General features: G+C 36.8%; 1 protein-coding gene across 1 annotated transcript in view; it reads left to right on the plus strand.

Moving 5' to 3' along the window:
- Positions 1–23,073, plus strand: part of THSD7A (thrombospondin type 1 domain containing 7A) — a 293,162-nt gene that overhangs the window by 197,034 nt on the left and 73,055 nt on the right. Inside the window, exon 9 of the mRNA XM_054817889.1 lies at positions 18,020–18,211. Coding sequence (XP_054673864.1) covers positions 18,020–18,211 — 192 coding nt within the window. The remainder of the gene's footprint in view (positions 1–18,019; positions 18,212–23,073) is intronic.

The raw sequence follows: 23,073 nt of genomic DNA on the forward strand, positions 1-23,073 counted from the left end.
GTCAATTAGTAGAAAAATACGGTAGCTAATGACAGTTTCTTTCAGGGCATACTGCTTTATGCTTACAGGAACTTGGTTATATGGGCATTAGTCATCATTTCCCAATATTAATTTCCTAGCTAATGTCTTTACAGAATTGATTTGAACTGTTCTTTTCTGCCTGACAGCTTTTTGGCTGACCATCTGAGGCATTTAAATCAAATGTAAGATGCATACTTTGTTCTTCACTGTAAACACATAGGATATGAAATTTATAACTCGGTCCTTTCTTTCCTTTAATTTGTCTGGTTACATAAAACTATTGAATGTTTTTATTGGATGTTTGTTATATGTAAGAATACATTACTGAGGGTAAAATACAGTTACTTTAAAGGACCTTGAAATTGATACTCTCGGGCCATTATGTTTCAGAGCATTGGATTTTTAAGGCATTTCTTTTTAACAAGATTTGCTTTATTTAGTATAAAGGACTATAAGAAAAAATAGTGCACACTACTGCTTAAACTATCCCATTTCAGTTCTCAGGAAGTTTGATAACTGATAATTCTTCTGTCAATACAAGGTCACATTCAATGTGTCATACCAATTCCTTTTCGTCTCTCATCTTGACATTAGGAAAGTGGACATATCCCTATTAAGTTCCATATAAGAGTGGATGCTTTTAGTGTTTGTATAACATGAAATGATTTCATTATATGGGATGACTTAAATACATCACTTGCTTTGTCAATTTCTTTAATAGTTGGCCTGGAATGTGATGCAATGATTTCAATTAAAGGCATAAGTAAAACAAACCCAGAGTTTCATCTGCGTAGTGCAATAAGCAATTATCACTTATGACAGTGCAACAGACCCTTATTTCCAAGTTATCATATATTTTTGAAGTCAGAGTTGTGCTTGGTATGGACAATGCCTGCAGAGACATTAATGTTCATAGAGAATATAATTAAGTTAAAAATAGGTGGGCCAACTTAATTACCAAAATCTTTTTTCTTGAGTCATAGATCATAATTTGACTGTCTACTCAGATGAGTTTGCTGGGTTTTGGCATGTTTTCTTATAATGTACTATAACATCTTTTCAGAGAAGGTGTAATGGAGTACTTAAAATTTATTTGACGTCTACAAGTAGAAGTTGCCATAGCGGGAAGCACAGATATTTTGGAAATATACCACAGAGAGTGCAGTTACGTGTTTCATACAATGCATGCTCTTAGTCACCTGCTTTTGTTTTTGATGGCACAACAAGATAGAAAAGTAAGATAGTGCAAGAACTGCTTGTAATAGCAGTAGGTGAATTAGGAGGAGGGGATTTCGATGAATATATTTTGATTTACATAGCAGCCTGCAAAGCAGGAACCCAATCCTGATTAGACTCCAAGCTTCCTCATAGTAAGAATACAGAGAGGGATAACTGTAGATACATTTCAAAACACCTGGTTTTTTAGGAAGGTCAGTTTAATGCTTTACAATCTTTCCATTTGTTACTTCAAATTATGCTGTTATGAAACAAGAAATAAAGGTGTTTATGGACTTACAGATGGTTATAAAACTTGATTTATAAACGTGGTATTGAACTTCTTTGGGTTTGGATTTGTGTGTCATGTTTTAACTCCCTAGAACAGACTCAGAAAATACTTTAAATATTTTTACAAAACATAATCAGAAGAGATAATATTACATTTAATAATGTTATATATAATAATAATAATGTTACATAGTTATAAATTAAATACCACTTTCTTGGAAGATTGTATTACACAGTACTAATCATTAATCTTTATGATAAAATGTTCTAAGACAGTATCCTCTCATTAGATTTGATTGGAGTCAATTTTCCATCTGAGAGAAAAAGGCTGCAGAGGCCTATTTGTATTTTCTGAGAACCTGCATGCTAATGGTAAATTTTCTTAATAGATGTCATCAAATTTCAAAGCTGCGAAACTAGTGTGTTGATAAATGATGACGATTAAAACATCTTCATTGGCCAGTCACGTTGAGCCAGAATAAATAGGAATTTTATTCTCAGTACTTCCAGCCTTATGTGGCTCGTTGTCTGACCTTTCTTTCAGATCGTAATTTGTTTTGAGTACTGATTAATGTAAAACAACTCTTATCTGCCAAGAAATATTTGATTTCACAAGATAAGTGTTCCAGTGGCAACTTAAAGAGCCTTCAGATAATCTGTGTCATTTTGCAGTTCTTGTAATTCCCATGCACTGCACAAGCACCATCTCCACTGAATACTTAGGAAAACTTCGAACTAAGAATAAAACATACTCGGCCACAATGATTATGCCAAATCAGAGCAAACAACTGAGGATCCCAGTATTTCCAGTGTTTCCAGTGATCTGTTCCAATTTTTAGGGTGCAAGTAGTTGGCAGGGTTTCAAGTACAGAGAGTCACAGACCCATTGCAGAGGGAAAGAAATAGATTTGTACCTGGGATTTGGTGAAAAGGGGGATGGAAGATAAGAGTGAGAAGCTGGTACTGACCAAACAATGAGTTTAAGAGCTGGGGAAAGGTAGGATTTGACCCTGCTTTCCTCCAGGACTCTTTTCTGAGAGCAAGTAAGGAACTCAAAGGAAGTTATAAAATGTCTCTACGTGGCAGGGATTAGGAATGTTTTTGGGGAGGGATTCGGTCTTGTGACGATCAGCCCAAGGGAGGATTTGACAAGCAGCTGGAGAGAACTTGGCAGAGATGGGTGAAAGGGACAGCGAGGTGACAAACTGGGAGTAGTACCTGGAGAAAATAAGGCTGGATAAGAAGCCAGAGAAGGGGAAGAGAGAAGGAAATTTGTCACTTCTAGAGTTGTAATGCAGCACATTATAGTCTGCTCCTGCTTTTGTCCTGTGGGGTCATCTGGCAGAGCAGTAAGTGTCCAGAGTCAGTGTAATACCCACGCCAGAAGTACTATTTTTCATTTGGCTTCTGTTTTAAACTAGAAAGTTGGAAAGAAATATTATGTCAAAATTAAGTATTTTAGATTGCAAAGCAAAACCCTCAAACATTGGGAAATTAAGGTTGTTTGTCAGGTCCTTATGCGAATGTGTCAGGTGGAAGTCTTTAATTATTTAATAGTGCCTACATGACATTTTCCCCACAGAACCTGCTACTCATTTGTGAAACGAATATATCTCCTTTGGGGATTAAGTGGGCATTTTGTAGTAATGAATGCTTTGTCTTTGAGACAACTAGCCTTAGTTGTCTCGTTCAGGGTTTAATTTTGCTCTGCTTTTGTTCAGCATCAGCAAAATATAAATAATACTGACCTGTCACATCTTGAGTGTTCTGAAAATAAATGTATTAGTGGGTGTCTGATAGCCATGACAGAAAGATTTTAGAAAAATTACCAATTCTGTTTTAATAACACTTTTAATTAATGTGTAGTAAATAAAACATAGGCTCATGCCTTGAACAAAGAGCATAAACCTAAAAATACCAAATAGCTACTCATTAAAGAATTTCTAATCTGTGAACTGAAGGAGGAGGGAACCCAGTGGAAAAATAAAAAGCATGTGATTACGCAGTTTAAAAAACTGCATTATACAAAGGCAACTTTAATTCTAGCATTTACTGCTATTTGGTTTCTTGACATAATTTTGGGGGTAATTTATGGATTAGCTATGTAAATCTTGCCCTAGGAATTATCAGATGTTTGGTTTTAATGTTACTGATTTGAGACATCCTTTATTGGTACTGATATTATTTTATAAATAGCAAATTACTGCATTAGTGTTTTCCAGAGAAAAGACATTAAGTAGAAACTGCAGAAAATATGTTTGGTTTCTTCTTTTTTTTTTTTTTTTTTGAGAGAGAGAGGAAAAAGAAGAATAATGCTAGCTAGAAGCTTCTTAAATCTTGTGGGAGGCTTCTAGAAAACCAGTGATGTCCTAGTAGGGGAAGGGAGCCTTATTTCCAGGATATAGCTCATTCCTCTGAGTAGGTGCAAATCTGCAGCAAAATCTGTCAGATTTCGGTTGCTTTAGGATGTTAGCTTGTATAACTTACTAACAAAGTAGAAAAGTTATAATGTCCCTATACTTGCAGAAGTGTTCCTGCTACTTTTGGTTTTGTTGTGTGACAACGTTATTGTATTTCCTTAATTTAGCATAGGTTTATAAGATGCAGTGTTATTTACCTCTGGTTGCTTTGCTGAGAACTCTTTCTCTGAATCCATATACTCAGAAGCCAGGAAAAAGGAAAAGTCAAAAGAATGGGTTGGTTTTAGTCTTCTAGAGAGGAATCAGTTATGAAAATGTTTCCAAAAGGCAAGATTAATTCACAGTCTGAGCTCCCTAAAGGCATGCTGTGCCCTCCACTTGTAATGATGAGAAGATATTCATTGCAAGATAGATAAAATGATGTTCTCCAAAGACTGCATTTTATCTGCCAGTAGTAGGACATGGACAGAAGCATCCATGAAATTAATTATAAAACTGTTTCTCAGAAATGTGTAAACATGACAGTGGCAGTGATCTCTTTTACACCTCTTGGGTCCTGTGTTTTAACTGTGATTGAATTGAGCTGTCAGATTACATATAGAGTGACAACTCTTTACTAGCTGCAGCTGGATGAATAATGCAAAGAAAATGTTTGCAATCATCTTTTACTCTAAAAAATAATTTTTCTTATTCTCTTAAAACCCCTTTTGAGTTACAGGCATATTTGTGTAGCAAGAGGTATCACAGATATTTATGAATGTATAGTTGTAAACTTGCTGCAAATTCACTTTATAGTAGAGAAACATTAGATAATTGACAAATTGAAGAATTCATCTAATATTCTGGCAGCTGCATGCCATTAGTCATTCTCTTCAGCTGCGGGTTATGCTCTTGCACTAGGGAGAGGAATAACATTAAAAAGTTGGTGGACAAATTCTAGGAGAATACTTGGTGATGGAACTACAATGCTGGAGTATTTATGAATCAATTTATGATGTAACTTTGTGAAGTTCTGCGCTTAAATTTATAAAGTTATCCTCCAAAATTCATATTTATGCAGAAAATTAGAAGCCTGACATTCATGAAAGTTACGGATATTTAGTGTTTCTTGAAAACCAGGCCATTTAAGGTAGCTGTGTAAAATATGCAGATTAGTACCTCAGTGTAGGGAATTGTTGTAAAGATTGACTGCGGTGAGCACTGTGATTTTACTGCCGTTAGTGGAGCTGACACATTGTTTTCATGCTACTGTTTTTCTAGTCTTGCCTATTATTTCCTTTTTATGCTTCTATTCCTCACTCATATCCCTGAATGTTAATCTAGTTCAGATCAACACATCAGAATTATCATTTCTAATTGAACTTTTTTGAAATCGCTGACATTGCATTGCCCTTCCCGGAGTTGTTCTCCACTTAATTTTTTCTTTATTGGAAGGGAGGGGGAAATGTCTAAAATAATAGTTACAATAAAATAGCCGTTAACCCTTTTTGAAGTCTTTTAAAAGTATTTTATGGTCCATATCTGATGAGAAATCCAGTAGTGGAAGAATAGTAATATAATTCCCAGTGATTAATAGAACTTCATGTTTTCTACAACAAAAAGACATAGTGCAATGCTAAAATAGATACACGTTGCATTTTCAAAACCACGTACTTAAAATCCCACTATTACCAATGTTCAAAATTACACTACAAATATTTCTGAAGTCTGTCAACGGAATTTTTTTCACTGTTAAACACAATAGAGTTTAACATTTTACAAACAACTGGAGAAAGTATTTTTTATTTTATTTTTGAAGTCATACTTTTTGTCTCTGTATAAATGGTGGCTCGAGTGGGAAAATTTTATGAGAATGTCCAGTTGGTCCTGGGATCTGCTATATCTTTTTAAGATCAGTAGGTTCTTTTTCCAAGTGTTCTTAGAAATACACTGTGAATTTTCAAGTGATCTCATCCTCCAGATCCGTACTGTGTCTTCTTGTTTCCTTATAGCTCTGTCAGCACTTTTCCCCTCCTTTCTCTATTCTGCTTAAAATGGCCTATGGGTCTGACATATTGATCCCACTTGGTTCCATGACTAATATTGATTGTATTCTCAATGGGACCATAGCCTGTCATCAAACTTACTTTTTCTTTCATATCAAGATGATGTTCGATTGGGTTATTTGACACTAGAAGGCAACCGTGCTTGGTTATGATCAATACACTTGTATTCTCTGTTCCTTATCATTCTCAGTAAGACTAAATTAGCAAATGAACCATGAAAAAGCTTCAACTACCTGTCAGGCAGCAGGAAAATCTTACTCCTGTTGTTAGGCAATGCGTAGGTGCTCTGCTGGGCTCTTTATTAGAAATATTGGACTATTACTCCTGTGGTACAAGTCTACTATCGCATAAAGTACAGCAGATTTTTGGCTAAAGGTATATCATGCTTCAGTTTTTGTTTACTTTGTCTTGTCAGCTTGGATACACTTAGGAAAGTTGATCCAAATTAACTGCAAAAATAATATTAGTTAAACTAAATTAAATGTATATATGAATCCTCTTATTCAGAATTAAGGTGGCCTTAATTCTATTTGTTAAGAACTTTCTCTTTCATTCTGAATAAGGATAGCTATACAAAATGTTAATACAGTTTAACTAATCTCCTTCAAAGTCTAATTTTAATTAATTTGGATTAATTCTTCAGTATTCCTACTTAGATCAGTCTTTTCCAGTGATACTCACATTATCACTAATAGTTCAGACATAGCCTCTTTTGTGCTGGTGGATGTTCAGTGGTGTCAGAAGTAGTGAAAATTCAAAGCAGGTATCATCTGCAAGAAAAGCTTTCCATTAGTCTTTGATGCGTAATACAAAATATGCACTCAGTAACTTCTAGTGTGTCAGAGACAAAAAGGCTGTGTTACCTTTTAAGCCATAGTTAGTGCTGTAAGACACCCTCACTGTTCCTCTGTGTGTATAGTGAAGGAACTGACCTCATGTATGACTTTGGCTGGTTGGTTGGTTTTTTTAATTGGGAGCTTCACAGGTAGCCAAGTGTATTCTTGGGGAACTGATACTGTGCCTGCCATCACCACTACCGCTTACAAAATTATGTAAATAAGTACAGGGAGAATTGGAAACCTTCTTCCGTATTTTCTGAATGAAATATATGTAATTTCATTTTTTAACCTGAGTAAATCTAGCCAAGAATAGTGAAAAGTAAGAGACAGGATAAAGGAATAGGTAAAGTTTGAAAGTGGATACCACAAAATGTTCTTGTTAAGATGACAAAGAGAGCAGAAGAGGTTCTTCCAGTTTTCTCATTCTCATTGAGTAAAGACTTCAAGCATAAATAAGAAGTTTGCATTTTATTGGAAAAAGGTAAGTTTGGGGTTTTTTCCCAGCCAAATACTATGGACTACTGTATATTTCTGAGTTAACATAGTGATGACATATTATTTTTTCATACTGTTGTTTAATCTGGCCTTCATACATATGTGACAGATGACACTGCATTTTACTTTAAAAAAAAAGGATAAAGAAATACTATTCCTTTCCCTGTTTTTATTTCCCTCTGTCAAATTTAGAGTGTATCTACATGAGTGTAATCCTGATAGATGACTCTAATATAAATGGAGCTACATATGTTCTTCTATTACTAGACATGAAAATGGGGTTACTAGAAGCATTAATATCATATCTGAAGGTGTAAGTTCACTATTTTTAACCAGTTACACCCAAAGAACATACAAAGATGTTTCCTATCTGAAACAATTTTAGAAAGAAATACATGTCTTTAAAATATCTTCTTCATATTTGTTTCAGACCTGTCCCTTTATTGCTGTCATTATTTCAAAGTAAGGAGGGTTATTTTGGGTTTGATAATTCTTGTAACTGTTTTGTCTGTGATGCAAAGCCTTACCTTTACCTGATGCATTAAGGAATACCGAACTGGATTTCTTAGCAGTCACTTTTCTTGAAATTTGCGTGACTGAAACTTTGGATGAGCTTAAGGACAGGGAAGACGTTTTGGAACCAGAACTGTCTTATCCCTGTAGCAGAATGTCTTTCACCTCTTTTAGCTTTCCTATCAACCACTTGCAGGGGGCTACCTGCCTCAGCGTTCTTTCTACGTAGCTGCTAATACACTGTTTTGTGGGGAAGGTTAGCAAACATATGCTACTCTTTAAGCTGTAGCTGAGGTGTAGTAGTAGCATTTACTGGTTTGATTACAGAGAAGGAGTAGAAGCTCTCAGGTACTACGTCCGGGATTAGATTTCTGCATGAATGTGTGAGTTCTGGAAGCCACTGTCTTCACACTCATCAAAATTTCTTTTCCCATAATGTGAATACATGAGAAAATTGCACGTAGTCATCAACAAGAAGTTAATGCTTGTAAAGTGTGCTGTTTCATCTCGTTAAGGAACAGAAAATCTTAAAAAGGTCATCATGTTTTCTTAAGTGTGTTGACATGCTATTATCTTTGATTTGAGAAACACTGAATATGGTGAGTTTCTAAGGTCCATTTTCCTTTTGTGCAGTATTTGTTCCTGCCATCATAATGCATTTTTCGTTGCAAATGTTTGCTTAAAAAAAAAAGCCAAAACCCCATCATACCTTTCAGTATTTGCATAGTGAAGGGGGAAGTAGTCAGTAGCCTTTTCTATATGTCACTGGTTTTGTGTGTGCAGTCATGGTAAACTTGTGAATAAGATGAAGGTGTACATGCTTGTGGTAGCAAGTTTCTCTTTAAAAAAAAAAAAATTACATCCATTTTTATGAGATTCATGATGTTTTTTTGAATAAGGGGACAAATTATCATAATTTTTCCTTTAGTAAGGAATAGACAGAGTGATACTGCTTCAAATTCTACATTGAATCCAAAACAACAGTAAGTTTTCATACACAAATCACCAAATCAAACAGTTTACAATCCTACAGTGTTTTCATATCATTAAACTATTAGACCAACTTTCTTTCATTTTTGCATAATGAACAGATGTGAGAAACTAGTCTATTTGTCTTCATTGAAATCAGTGCCATTTCTACTTAGGCTTCTTAGAAGAAAATGACTTCACAAATATTAACCATCAACTAATTAAGACATAATTAAATGCAAATGTTACTTAGCAAAAGCAATTGAGAGAAAGGCATGTGATTAGGGAATTAGCAACTGATTTAACACTTGGAGCTACCAGCTAGACACCTAAGCAATAGAAATGAACACAGAAACTTCCTTTGATAAGAATAATACAAGGGAAGTAGACACCATCATTTCATTAAAAGCTTTGGAGCCAATGAAGTAGATTATACTGGGAATATAAATTATACATTAATATTGCTTTATGTTCAATAATTAGAGAGGTTAAAAATATTAAAAATGTAGAAAATTTTTCAACCTATCTCATGCAGCGATTTTCTGACAGCTGGTCATTCAGGAACTAGAACAGAAAATAATTATGTACAAGGTAACAGTGTTGCTTCTGTTTTCAAGGACACTGCTGTTTTACTAACATTAAAGCTTACGGTTTGACAGCCTTTATCTTTGGAGCAGATATGAATAAACACTGTCAAGATGTGATGAAATCTGCTGGGATTAATAAAACATTTAAAGTTGCCTCATGTCTATCAGAGTATGTGTTATATATGAGTATTCAACTGATTCAAGAGCAAAAATTGGTCTGTCAGTCAGATACTGTTGCTTGTGCTCCTTTTTTTCCTCCAAATACTCTTAAGATTGTTGGGCTAAACAAGAAATGATGAATTGCATGTAAATATTATTGTTTGCCCTTACCATGGCTTATTCGATTAGGTTTTCAGAGATTAACTTCTAAATTCTCCCTCCTGAAAAATCTGGGTCAGTCTTTCACAGTTGTGTATGCGTTTTAATTAGAGACATGTGCTATGAGAAAGACAGCTTTCCTCAGAGAGTTGTTCTTGTATAAGAAAAAAAAAACCAAAACCCCAAACAAAAATAATTGCCAAAAAACAATTCAGTCATGGTATGAGACTGAATTTCCAATCAGCAATTCTGATAAAGTTGAAGTAAGATGTGGAGGTTTGAGGAAGACAGATAGAAAGTGCCTGATTTTGCAAAAAGGCAGAAGTTGAATGAAAATATTATGGGCCTCCGTTTTTTCCTCTACATAGTTCAGAACATAGTTCTCTACTTCTTCTGATCAATGAAAAAAGAAAAGTCCACACTACTGCTGCAGCACCATGGTTTGGAAGGAAAAGTTAATTTGCTGTGATGGTTCATACTAGGCAGGTAGGATTTTTCCTTTTGTGGTGAACTTTGGGGACTGTTAATTGCATAGTGGTTTGAAAGGAAAGCAACAGTATTAGAAATTAAAATGATACTGTTAGTTTATTCTGGTAATTGATTACTATCTGCTTATTAGCAGGTGTGGTGGGTTGACCCTGGCTGAAGGCCAGGTGCCCACCAGAGCCGCTCTGTCACTCCTCTCATTCACTAAACAGGGGAGAAAAGGCATAACGAAATGCTTGTAGGTTGAGATAAGGGCAGGGAGAGATCACTCACTAATTATCGTCACGAGCAAAACAGACTGAACTTAGAGAGGGAATTCATCTAATTTATTACCAAGCAAAACAGAGTAGAGGAATGAGAAATAAAATCAACTCTTAAAACACCTCCCCCCACCCCTCCCATCTTCCCGGGCTCAACTTCACTCCCAGCTTCAACCTCTGCCCCCCTCAGCGGCACAGGGGGACAGGGAATGGGGGTTACGGTCAGTTCATCACGCATTGTTTCTGCCGCTTCTTCATCCTCAGGGGGAGGACTCCTCTCATCGTTCCCCCGCTCCAGCATGGAGTCCCTCCCACGGGGTGCAGACCTTCAGGACCAAACTGCTCCAGCATGGGGTCTCCCACAGGGTCACAAGTCCTGCCAGCAAACCTGCCCTGGCATGGGCTCCCCTCTTCACGGGTCCACCGGTCCGGCCTGGAACTTGCTCCAGCGTGGGCTTCCCACGGGCCACAGCCTCCTTCAGGTGCCTCCACCTGCTCCGGCGTGGGGTCCTCCACGGGCTGCAGGTGGAATCTCTACACCCCCTCATCCTTCCTCCATGGGCTGCAGGGGGACAGCCTGCTTCACCATGGCCTTCACCACGGGCTGCAAGGGGATCTCTGCTCCGGCGCCTGGAGCGCCTCCTGCCCCTCCTTCTGCACTGACCTTGGTGTCTGCAGAGTTTCTTACATCTTCTCACCCCTCTCTCCGGCTGCAAAAGCTCTCTCTAACTTGTTTTTTTTTCCCTTCTTAAATATGTTATCACAGAGGCGCTGATGGGCTTGGCCTTGGCCAGCGGCGGGCCCATCTTAGAGCCGGCTGGCATTGGCTCTATCAGACACAGGGGGAGCTTCTAGCAGCTTCTCACAGAAGCCACCCCTGCTACCAAAACCTTGCCACGCAAACCCAACACAGCAGGTATATGGTGTCCTGGCATCTGAAAAATTAATGGTTTTGCGATAATTTTAATAGCTTTTCTGTAATGTGAAGAATTACCCATTTTGCATTAGACTAATCGGACAATGTGTAGGCAAAGTTACTACTAATGAAAGCCTAGTGTAGAACTTCAAATTTGGATAAGTTTGTATATTTTCTCTTATTTCAGTGGTTTCCTTGAAGTCTTTTTGTGTGTGTGTATTTTCTTCAGAATAACAACAGTTATACTCATCGATGCTTTTTTCTATACTATTACAGTCTAGTTGTAACGTTCTTGTAACTTTGAGACAATTACATTTTAGACTGATATTTTCTTGCTTATTTTCTGCCCTGAGATACAACAGACATTTAGGCACTTGAAAAAAAAAAGCGCATTTTCCCCTCTTCTAGTCAAACTATCTTTGTATATCTACAGGAATAGTACAAAAAATGTAAAATTGTAGCATGTACAAACCTTTTTAGTGGGGAAGCATAGGCTTTACTAACTTTGGATACAGAGAGTGGTTAAGGTTAGTTCCATATGAAAACCAGGACTGAGCATATACCACAGATGTGGTTTTATGAGTTTCGAATATAGATAGGCATATGTTGTTCTTGATGGGCAGAGTCCACACAGCAGCTTTGGCTCCTCAGCCACTCTGAGGAGGTTGTTCAACACGTTTGAAGACTGATGAGGGAGGCAGCATAAGGACATGTATTGATCTTTATGTGGGAGGAATGCTTATGGGAAAATGCATGGAAATTCAAGATAAAGACCAGTCTTGACCATTTCAACCTTTACAACCCATACAGGAGGCAGTGCAATACTTTGCTGTTGATTATTTTTCTACACAGGGAAGGAAGAAAACAGTAAATGAGAACCAGCACAGCTCACAGATTTTAACATCGTGTGAACTAACTGCATTTTTTCCTGCAGCCTCCATGCTTAGAGGCGTTATTGAAGGCAATTTAATAATAACAAACACTGAGCACTTTAAAAATTGAGCTCTAGAGTGCCTTACCAAGTTACTTCAGGTGCCCTGCAGTTTTCCAATGGATGACACATTGTGTGCCTCCTTTTCAGCTTTACTGTCAAGACAAGAAAACTGGTAAGAGAGGCATCAGCCAAGAAAATGATGAAAAGCCAAGAAAACCATCAGCCAAGAAAATTGATATAGTCACATACACACAACAGAGTATATTACCCTAGTATGTATAATCAGTACATCCAGGTCATGCAGCGCTTTAACCTGTCAGTCTTTTCCATCCTTTTGTATTTTTACATCATCATGTTAAATGTGCAGGATTAAAAACACTTGAATGATACACTGTAGTTTCCTGTGGTCTGTTGTACTTAAAAGCAGACCTATCATGTGTGGCTACCAGGAGCTACAAAAAGAAGATATTGGCATAACTGAGTCTTTTTCTTTCTTAGAGTTGCAGATATACCAGTAAATTTGAATACATTCAGCTAAGCAGTACAGAGTCTGAAGTCTGCAGTTTTAGCATTTAGGCTCAGTTGCTTCGTTAATACTTTTATGAACTTTAAAATATAACTGCATGATTAGTTATACTACTCTGTGATATTCCTGTCCTTTACTGATTGTACAGGCATTTTAAAAAAATGTCCAATATTAATGTTCAAAGCACTCTCTTGATATGATCCCATTTATTGTGACTTTATTATTAGTTTTTTACTTAGTTTATATCAGATGATAGTTCAGCCTCTCAGAGAATATAGCTGATTTCCAGGTACAGGACTGAGACCAAGTTCATTGCCTTATTGCATAGGACCCCAGCAGCATTTTGATTTTATGTTGATTTTTTTTCCAGTTGTTCTCTATGCCTCATTGAATCTTGCAGTGATTTTACTGTTCACTTTAAGGCTTTAAAAAATTTTGCCCTCTGTTAAGCACTTGCCTTTCCATTTACTACAGGTCAGAATTTGACAGCAATTTTTTACTGTGCACTGAAGCATGAATCATATTAAAAGATGCACAATAAGCAAGAGGGTTTCCTTGTGTCTCTGGTGATACCAGCTCTGGGAATGCTTCCCATTGGAAAGATCTTAAAGCGTTTTACAAGAAACTTAAATATCAGACATATTTTACAGATGAGCAAACAAAAACACAAAAGAGTGACATGATTCAACTACATTAAACACAGAACATAGGTCTTCTGCGGTCTAGCCCAACCTTTAGCATCTAGACCAAATTTTCACAGATGGCATATCTGCTTTTTGAATGTGATAAAAAAGAATGGTGATATGAATACAGTCTGATACTTATGAACAATTACCCAGTTCCTCCTGTATGCTCTTCACAAGCTACCTCTCCTTAGTCTGTAAAAAATTGACTATTCAGTAGGGGCTTTGGGGTTTTTTGTTTTGTTGGTTTGGCTTTTTTTTTTTGTTTATTTATATGTTTTGAAGCAATTAAATAGTTTGGTGGTTCACTAGTGGCCCTGGTGTGTGCACACATATTAGTAGGCCTTTCCAACAAGAAGGCCGCAAGGAGGTTTTAATGTAGTGACTCGCTTTGCTGATTGTCTACCTGGATCCAGCCTAACAGTTCAAGGAAGAAATGTGGATTTGAAAGGCTATCTCCTTGGCATCCTTTACTGATGATACAAGTCTGTAAAAATCCTATCAAAGCTTTAAACAGTTTTTGACATTTTAAATCCTTGAAAAAGAAAACCTCCTTTGCCTCATGCAATTCTACATGCAGTCACTCCCTCTAGTGCAATTTGGATAATTTAGCCCAAAATGTGCATCTGTTGCATAAGAGCCAAATATCATTCAACTGCATAGGTATTGTTTCTGAATATGGATTATTGCCAGATTCTAGATTTTAATGAACAAATCACCTGATAAATGGCGAAAAGTTTTCTTAACAGAAATGTCATATTCTATTTTCATCTTTCCAGTTTTTACTTTTTGTTACACTATCACAGAGCAGTAGGGGTTGGAAGGGACCTCTGGAGATCATCTAGTTCAACCCCCCTGCTAAAGCAGGATCACCTAGAGCAGGTTGCATAAGATGGTATCCAGGTGGGTTTGGAATATCCCCAGAGAAGGAGACTCCACAACCTCTCTGGGCAGCTTGTGCCAGTGCTTGGTCACCCTCAGAGTAAACAAGTTTTTCCTCATGTTCAGATGGAACTTCCTGTGTTCCAGTTTGTGCCCGTTGCCCCTTGTCCTCTCACTGGGCATCACTGAGAAGAGTCTGGCCTCGTTGTCTTGACACCAACCCTTTAGATATTTGTAAGTATTGATGAGATCCCCTCTCAGTCTTCTCTTCTCCAGGCTAAACAGCCCCACCTCTCTCAGCCTTTTCTCATACGAGAGATGCTTCAGTCCCCTAATGTTCCTCGCAGCCCTCCGCTGCACTCTCTCCAGTAGTTCCCTGTCTTTCTTGAACTGGGGAGCCCAGAACTGGACACAGAACTCCAGATGTGGTCTCACCAGGGCAGAGTAGAGGGGGAGGAGAACCTCCCTCGATCTGCTGGCCACACTCTTCTCAATGCACCCCAGGATACTGTTGGCCTTCTTGGCCGCAAAGGCACATTGCTGGCTCATTCTATTGCTTAGAGTATAAATAATTCAGGGCAGGGACATTTGCCTTGTGGTTTTGGAGTTCTGTCTTCAGTTCTTGTGCAATGTAAATGTATACCTATGGAGTTAAAATAAAATATTAGACTACACATGACAAACTTTTTCAAATGGGACTTATTTCTAAGTAGCTTTAGTCTTTACATTGGCATTGTTCCCAGTGCATTGTTGAATGGTTCCTGGTAGTTGACTACACTATGCACTTTAAAAAGGAAGGCAACAAAGGTCAAGTTGTTTATAAAATCATTAGTGAAATGTCAGAAACAATTTAGTCTAAATAACATATCTCCCTGAAGATAAGAAGTACCCATTATAAAATATTCCTTCCAACTGCATATCTATGCTGTTGAATTCATCAGATGAGAATTGGACAGTTGACAAAAACTAAATGCTAATATGGAAGATACATATTTTGAGAACAGTTTGTCTGTAAAAGCAAAGGATAAGAGGGCTTTCATTTTGGGAGAGAGTGAAGGCAATTTTTTGTTTGAAAAATAAACTCAGACTGAAACTAATTTAACACAATTTCTCATTGTGACCCCAAATTTAGCTTGAGTTTCAAGTTAACACCACCTTAGTTGGCAGGTGATAAATAAGGTTAATATAGTATTGTATGTTTACACTGTGACATACTTTATTGTAATAGTAGTATTTCTTGCAAGGTGTGAAAGTGTCCCACCACTTTATCTCATTGAGTCTTACCTGGTGATGGAAAAATTTGAGAGTAAGGTTCACCCCTTTTCTAGCTTTTTTTTTATTATTTGGAAGAGAATTTTGCAGTCTGCTCCTCTGTCTTGTCCTTCAACCTGAACATGTACCATTCTGATGAAGCAAGCAAGAATCCCTCCTGCATTGGTGTCAGGATGTAATGACCTGTGATACAGGAGAAGGAACAATGGATGCAAAGATTGAGTCCAGTGAGGGAAGCACAACTTGATATGGGAGTTCCATGAAGCCTTTGGCAGGGCTCAAATTTGTATTTTTAATATGGGAACATACGGCTATCGAGACTGACTTGATCTCTAAGGTCTTTATAATGCAGATGATTATGACTACTTTAGGCTATTTTAAAAGCATGAGCTGCAGGGCTTCCCTTGGTTTGCAGAGCCAAGGAAGATTGATGTTTGCAGTTCCGGTGTGCCTAAAGATTATGTATGAATAATATATTTGACACTGGTTAAAGGGATATAATATTGGATGGATGGCCCTCATGTTTTCCTCTTTTTATAAAGAATTTGGTCATTAATTCTGGGCCTCATGATATGTCACCAGCACTAAAGAACCTCCTATTTTCAGGAACTCAGTTTATCAGAGATTCTTATTTGAGAGGTTTTAAGACTCTGTAAACCTTGAATGACAAAAATATAGTTTTTGTTTAGATTAGTGTTTGATTCATTTTATTATTATTCTATTAAGCAATAAAAGCCTAATTTGAGGCTTGGGTAAAGCAGTGTTTATAGATCTTTGGCTTCATTTACAGCTTTCACAGTGCTCACTGAATTAGCTTTTCAGAATCCAGGTGGTGCTTATTAACACTGGCTGATGTCTTTATCATTAAATTGTAGAGTATTTAATGATTATTTCTAACAAATATTTTGTTGTATTGAAGGCTTATGTTCATTGCAACTCTTGATGAAACACTATTTTGTTGATATTAGCTACTAAAACAAAAGGGTTGACGTGATGGATTGTAGAAAGTGCAATGCTATAGGCACTCCTGTTCAGTCCCATTGAGATCGCATATGTTTCAATAACGTTTCAGTAGATGAGTCGTAATTCAACAGAAGGTTTTATGTCCTAGTACAGCAAGGATCATCTAACACAAAAGGCATTCGGATGTTTTTAAAATGTTATGCTTTTCAGAAAATTTAAAAAAAAAAGTTTAATGTTTACGAATGAAACTGGCTCTTTCTTGATTGTATGAGATTAACAGGTCCTCAGAAGTCCAGTGTGATCTTAGATGCAACTTTTTCACAGTTCCTTGTAACTGGGATTACATATTGGGCTACTGCTCAGTTCCTGGTGCTTTCCATTGCAAGCACTTTCTGGGATTGTTTTGTATGATAACAAGGCTATAACTCTAAAACAGACACTCCAAACCTCTCCCTCCTTTGTTCATTTTTTCCATCATCTGCTCCAAAGTAAAGATTTATCCTGAGACTTTTGTCACTGTCAGTGAGACTTATTGACCTCTGAATATGTGGTCATTTGTTCATTCCTCACTTAATAGATATTAACTGATTTGATCAGGAAATCTTATGTCACCTTACAAAACTAACCACTTTGTGATTAGGATGCTGTTCAGATAAATCTCAGACACAGTGCTCCCATGATTTCCTTACTGAAAATAAAAGCAGCCCTGCTACTTAAACACTAGCTAGTATTTCATTAAACAATTTATACCAGCCTGGATCTTTTTATTATAATGAAATGTGTGCATTGATGTGACAGAATACAAATGCATAGATCTTTTTATACTTCCATGATGCAAAAATTGATGCGTTACTGGCTTGGCTAGCAAATGAAGATCTTTCTAACCAAACAAGACACTCTGACTGCAGCTTACTGCAATGCTCTTCATATTTTGATGCATAGCTGCAATTCAGAGGATGAATTGTGGGTTGTAAAACTGGCTGAGCTGGAAGTTAGGATACTTTTCCCCTTCTCCCACAAACATGGATGAAGACTTGGTGATTAATGTACATGTATTTCCATATATACAGTTTTCCATAAGTGTATTACATACCTTGTTATTCACATTAGGATTTTCTGTGGAATCAAATATGTATTAACAAAATAAAAGCCTAAAGACCACCCAGGCTGGCATTCACTTCAGCAGAATATCAAATTAAACTAGGTTTAAGCATCTTCTTCTAGAATCAAGGCAGAGGAGACAAGTCATTTTAATAAAAAATCTATTTACCTTGTTTATATAGAAGAACAGAATCTAATTTATTTGTGTGCCCATCTGGACTACATTGCTCATTTTAAGTTAATTTAACAAATGATAGACTGCTACTGGCCTTTTCTTTCCCAGGAGAAGAGGTTGACAGACAGCTGTGTAGAGATGCTATCTACCCAATCCCGGTTGTCTGCGAAGCTCCGTGCCCAAAGGACTGTGTGCTCAGCATGTGGTCCGCATGGTCCTCCTGCTCACACACCTGCTCCGGCAAAACCACAGAAGGGAAGCAGATGCGTGCCCGCTCCATTCTGGCGTATGCAGGTGAAGGTAAGGTCGCATACTCTTGCAGACTCTTGTTTGATTGTGAATTCTCAACTGTCTTTGCAATATCAAAGTAATTTCTTGATCAACAGAAACAAAATTTTAGGTGGAGTTGTGGTTTTTTAAATATAGAAAAAAATATTTAAATGCTTATCCTACATATATTCATGGTAGCTAAAGCAGTTTTAAAGAGGAGATTTTATTTTGTTTGTTTCAGTTAATGTTTGGGGTTTTTTTAATTCTGCGTAATGTTACTGTTTTGATTTTGAATATATGGTTTTTCCATTTTCTATTAAAAATAAACAAGGCAAATTATTTTTTTCCTATGTGGATCTCTATGAAAGATATTTGCAGAGGATTATTAGTAACCCTAGCTATAATTTAGGTCCAATTTGGAAGGATATAAGTATGAATGCTGAAAAGATGAGAATTTTAATGAGTTCAAATGCTAAGAAAAGGCTTTTGTAGCTTCTTAGCTCAAATTGGTAACTAATGTTACCTTATTAACATTTTTACTCATAGTAAGACTTCGGTTTTACCCTGCAAATCCTCACTCATGTGCATGGTTTCCATTCATGCAAATGGTCCCTGTGCAGCGTGTGCAGCCTCTGCAAAGAGAAGACCTAGCTGGAATATAAAGGAGAAGAAGAAAAAGGTTTTAGATGTAGGTTCATGTCTATTTGATGATTTTCCATGCTTCCTATAAATGGTTTTATTTTGGTTTTTTCTTAAGTATTTTGAGGGATAACAGAGCACATGTATTCTACATGTAACATGGTTCTAAAATGGCCGCGTCAGGTGTGCCAGGGTCCAACTGGGAAAATTCCTTGTGCAACACTGGCAGCAAAGAGACATAGTCACCAAAGACTTCTTGGAAAATGTTAACTCATGTATATTGCTGACAGTAAAATTAAATGCCTTCAATATAAAAGGATACGTGCATCTTTTAATTCTTCTTTAAAACTATTAAGAATTTTATTACTTCAGAGTTAAGATGAAATTGGGCTGAAAAGTGAAACCTGTAGAGTATGCAAGTGATGAAACAGAATACCCGTTCTGAGAAATGGAGAAAGAAAGGGACAGGCTTCACCATATACCAAAACACTTCTCTGTTTGCAAACACAGTTAATTTCATTGCTAAAAGTATACCGTATATTTGACATAGTTCAGATAATTGTAAAAAAATATGTAGCAGAGCAGGAACTTTCAACTTCTTCCTGAAAGGGACCTTTGCTACAAGTTTAAGAGGCAGTCAGAACTATACTCATTTTAGTAGGTGATTCAAATAATAAATTACTTAGATGGGTCTATGTAACAAAGTAGAAACGCTCTTAAAATTAGAAACAAAATTGGGTTTATGTTGTCCCTTTTTTAATAGTGTGTCAAATGCACCTATTTTGAGGGAAACACAGAGACACATTTTCAGATGATAATTCTAATAAACATATATTCATGTGCTTCTTGCTTTTCCATGTAGGTCAAGATAATAGTTTTCCATATGTTTACGTGGTTTTACTGGAGACAGAAATTGAACATCCTGACAAGCATGCCACAGAAGTGAAAAACCTAAATTACTACAGAACATGTTTCCACATTCTCATGCTTCTTTTTAAAAAGTACCCATTTGATTCTGACTTTGGTACTTATCACATCTTGGGATAATTCATAAAGCTGCAGATGCAGCAAACCAGTTAAGCGTAGGCTGGATTTTAGGTGTATGAATTTTATTTATGTCTATTGCACAATGATCAAAACCAGCACTGAGTGATCACCAAGATTGACAAGTCTCAAACCACAAAGGTAGTAGTGAAGAGATCCCTAAACTACTGCTGAGAAAGCCAACTTTATTACCTAGATGTTGTAGTGCTTCAGCTTTTTGCTTGAACCCTGGCCTCTTTGAGGCCTCTGAGATGAGGTTATTCTGTGCTTTTTTTAAGGATACAACTGGTATGTCTACCTAGCTTGTAGCAATTCGCTCACATCTTGGTCAGGTATCTTCAACACCATGTTTCTTTGCACTCTGTACAAACTCCAGAGAATAAAAATATATAAATTAATAAAAGAACCTTCCAACGCTTAGCAAATCATTACAACTCTAGCTGGAAGGTACTTTTCACCTTTGGTTGTATTATATTCAAAAAGTATCAGTTTAGCTTTTATTTTTATGCTTCACTGAAATTAGAGTTAACATCTTCTTTCTCCTCATACGTCTCATGCCTTTTAGTCATTTGCTGCATGACAAATAACTGAATGACTTTTCACCTCCAGAATTGCACAACAGAGATCAGCAGTGTTCCCAAAACATAAAACCCTGATTGTGTAGTTGATGCTGGGAGGTCATTTCATATTCTGTCAGTTCTGTTCAGAGCTTATAAAAAATGCACATTACTGTTGATGAAAACTCTGTAAATGTCATATATAACTAAAAATCCCAAGTCTCATAAATGTGAGACCAAAAATTCCATTTACACGTTAAAACAGAAAAGAGCTATCAGTTCTGTGCAGGTGAATGGTCCCAAAGATGTTCCCTTTTGGATTTTTGAACGTTTCCTTGAACTGTTGGTATGAGAGACAGACCAGGTTAGGTAAGCTATTTCATAGTAATTCCTGTATAATTTAGCCATGATATTTGAGAGTTTTTATTTAGAACACAATAGGGCAAATATATTGTACATAAATATATACGATTATTATGATATCAGGATTGAACATTAATTAATGAAAGAATGTGCAAGTCTGTTGCCAATCTATGAGTAAGGCTAAACTTGCCTTCTAAGATGACAAGGAGTCCAGGTTTATCACTGTGAGTCCTTGATCACGCACATCCTCCTGCTAGTCATGGAGAATTCAATCTGAAGGCCTGGCAAGATGAAAGCATTGCAGCCATTACATACGCAAGGAATATTGCAATCCCTCGAAGTATCCGAAGTGCTTAATTTTTGTTCATTGGGGTACTTACTTAAACATGAATACCCCATTGAAATTTTTGAGGGTCTATAAATACATTTGAAATGAGTTCTTTTATCTGGATTTCAAATGGCTCCTTATCAAAGTATCTGTGATCATTCAGTTTCTCTCCTCTTTGAAATAACAAGCAAAATGACAGAATATAGGGGGGTTTTAATGTTAGCAGGTGACTGTCTGTGATAGAGCTGTCATTTCACACTTAAGACCTTATTTTTCTCTCACTTCCCACCTATTTATGCTGCTAAATTGGTTTGAAGAAACCATCAAGTTAGCATAACTGGCCACCAGGAAGCTGCCACAATATAATCAATTTTCTTGGATGACTTAGAATAGGAATAATTCAGTAGTATTATGATATTCCTTGGTGACAAGAATAGCTTCACAGGAAAAATTGAAGCCACATGTAAATTACAGTAGTGACAAAGTTTTCTAATGAGCTCTGGGATATGACTGCCCCTCCAGCACCACACTGACTTCTGCTGGAGCCAGAGGCTGACCTCGGCCGTACGCCCTCTCATCAGCATTTCCTCATTCAGAGCAACACCTCTTCCACATGGTCAAACCATACGCTGCAGCGCCTCAAGCACAGTGTGGTTATGCACATCTGGGATGGGCTTATTTACTTGCGTTCAGTGGAGGGAGAGGGAGGAGTCGTCTTCCTCAAGATAAAGACTTTCTGTGGTTTGTGAGATGACTCCATGTGGAAACGGGTGTCACGATAACCATTTTTGATATCTTTTCTGAAATCATTGTCCGCAGCTTGAAGGTTTGAAAGATAAAGTGATTTATAAATTTGCCTGTCTGTGAGCCTGCCTATAGGGGTAGCTCATTTGTGTCACTGTCAAATACATCTTCATGGTACAGTAAGAAACTCAGGAAAGTCATTGTCTCAGAATTTAAAATGACAGCAGAGGACATAATGATGTTACCTGATACATCATATAGTTGTTCTGCATAAGTCTAGTTAAGGCATCGTATACAGCTCAGCCTATCTCTGTTGAATGTGGCAGAGTTTGTCTATTTTTGTTTTATTTTCTGCTTAATATTTCTGTTACTTTTTTATTTTCTACTTACAATAACTCTTATATAATTAGTAATACGTACTAAGACTACTTTACATAGGCCATGACCTGAGACTAAAAAGTACTAAATGAGTCTTAATTTTTTAGTAAATAGTAGATATGCAGGTTGATTCTGTATTGATTATACACTGCCATTGATTGACACTGCCAAATCAGCGTAATACAGCATAACACTAATATTGTGGATGCATTCCAAGTTTTTTTAGTAGTAAATGACTGATACTGATTTTGGAAAAGTAAAGATTAAAAAACCCCAAACAAACCACAAGTCAAATGCAAAGAAGAAAATAATCTGATTAAAGAGCTTAATTTAATAAAATGAGAGTGAAGGATGTTTTTGTCTGAAATATTCTCTTAGGACAGGGATGCATATATATGTCAGTGTCTTACTATGGCTATTGTATGTTCATAGGTTAGCGAAGTATAATGCCAGAAGGACTGTTTAGTGTGACCTCATATATCACATACTATTAAACACCACTGAGTTAGTATAGAATGTCAGTTGTCCATCTCATCAGGTATTCCGTCTGAGAGGGGCTAATAGCTCATACTTCTCATATATCTGCAAGATTGATTTACCGAATGTGTAAGGAATAGCTGGATCAAAGGAGGTTTTTCTCAACTCTAGGCAAATTATAGTTGATACGCTTTAAAATTTTATTCCTGTGAAAATTCCAGTGCACTTTGACTTCATAGTTGCAAAAGAGGAGTTATACTTAGGGATTTTTAATGTGTTTACTCTTCTTACATTTGCTTGGTTGGTTTGTTTTTAATTTTTGTATTTTCCTGGCTTGAAATAACAGTGCTTGGTAATTAAAT

Source organism: Grus americana, chromosome 2 (genome assembly GCF_028858705.1).
Source record: "Grus americana isolate bGruAme1 chromosome 2, bGruAme1.mat, whole genome shotgun sequence".
Taxonomy (NCBI): domain Eukaryota; kingdom Metazoa; phylum Chordata; class Aves; order Gruiformes; family Gruidae; genus Grus; species Grus americana.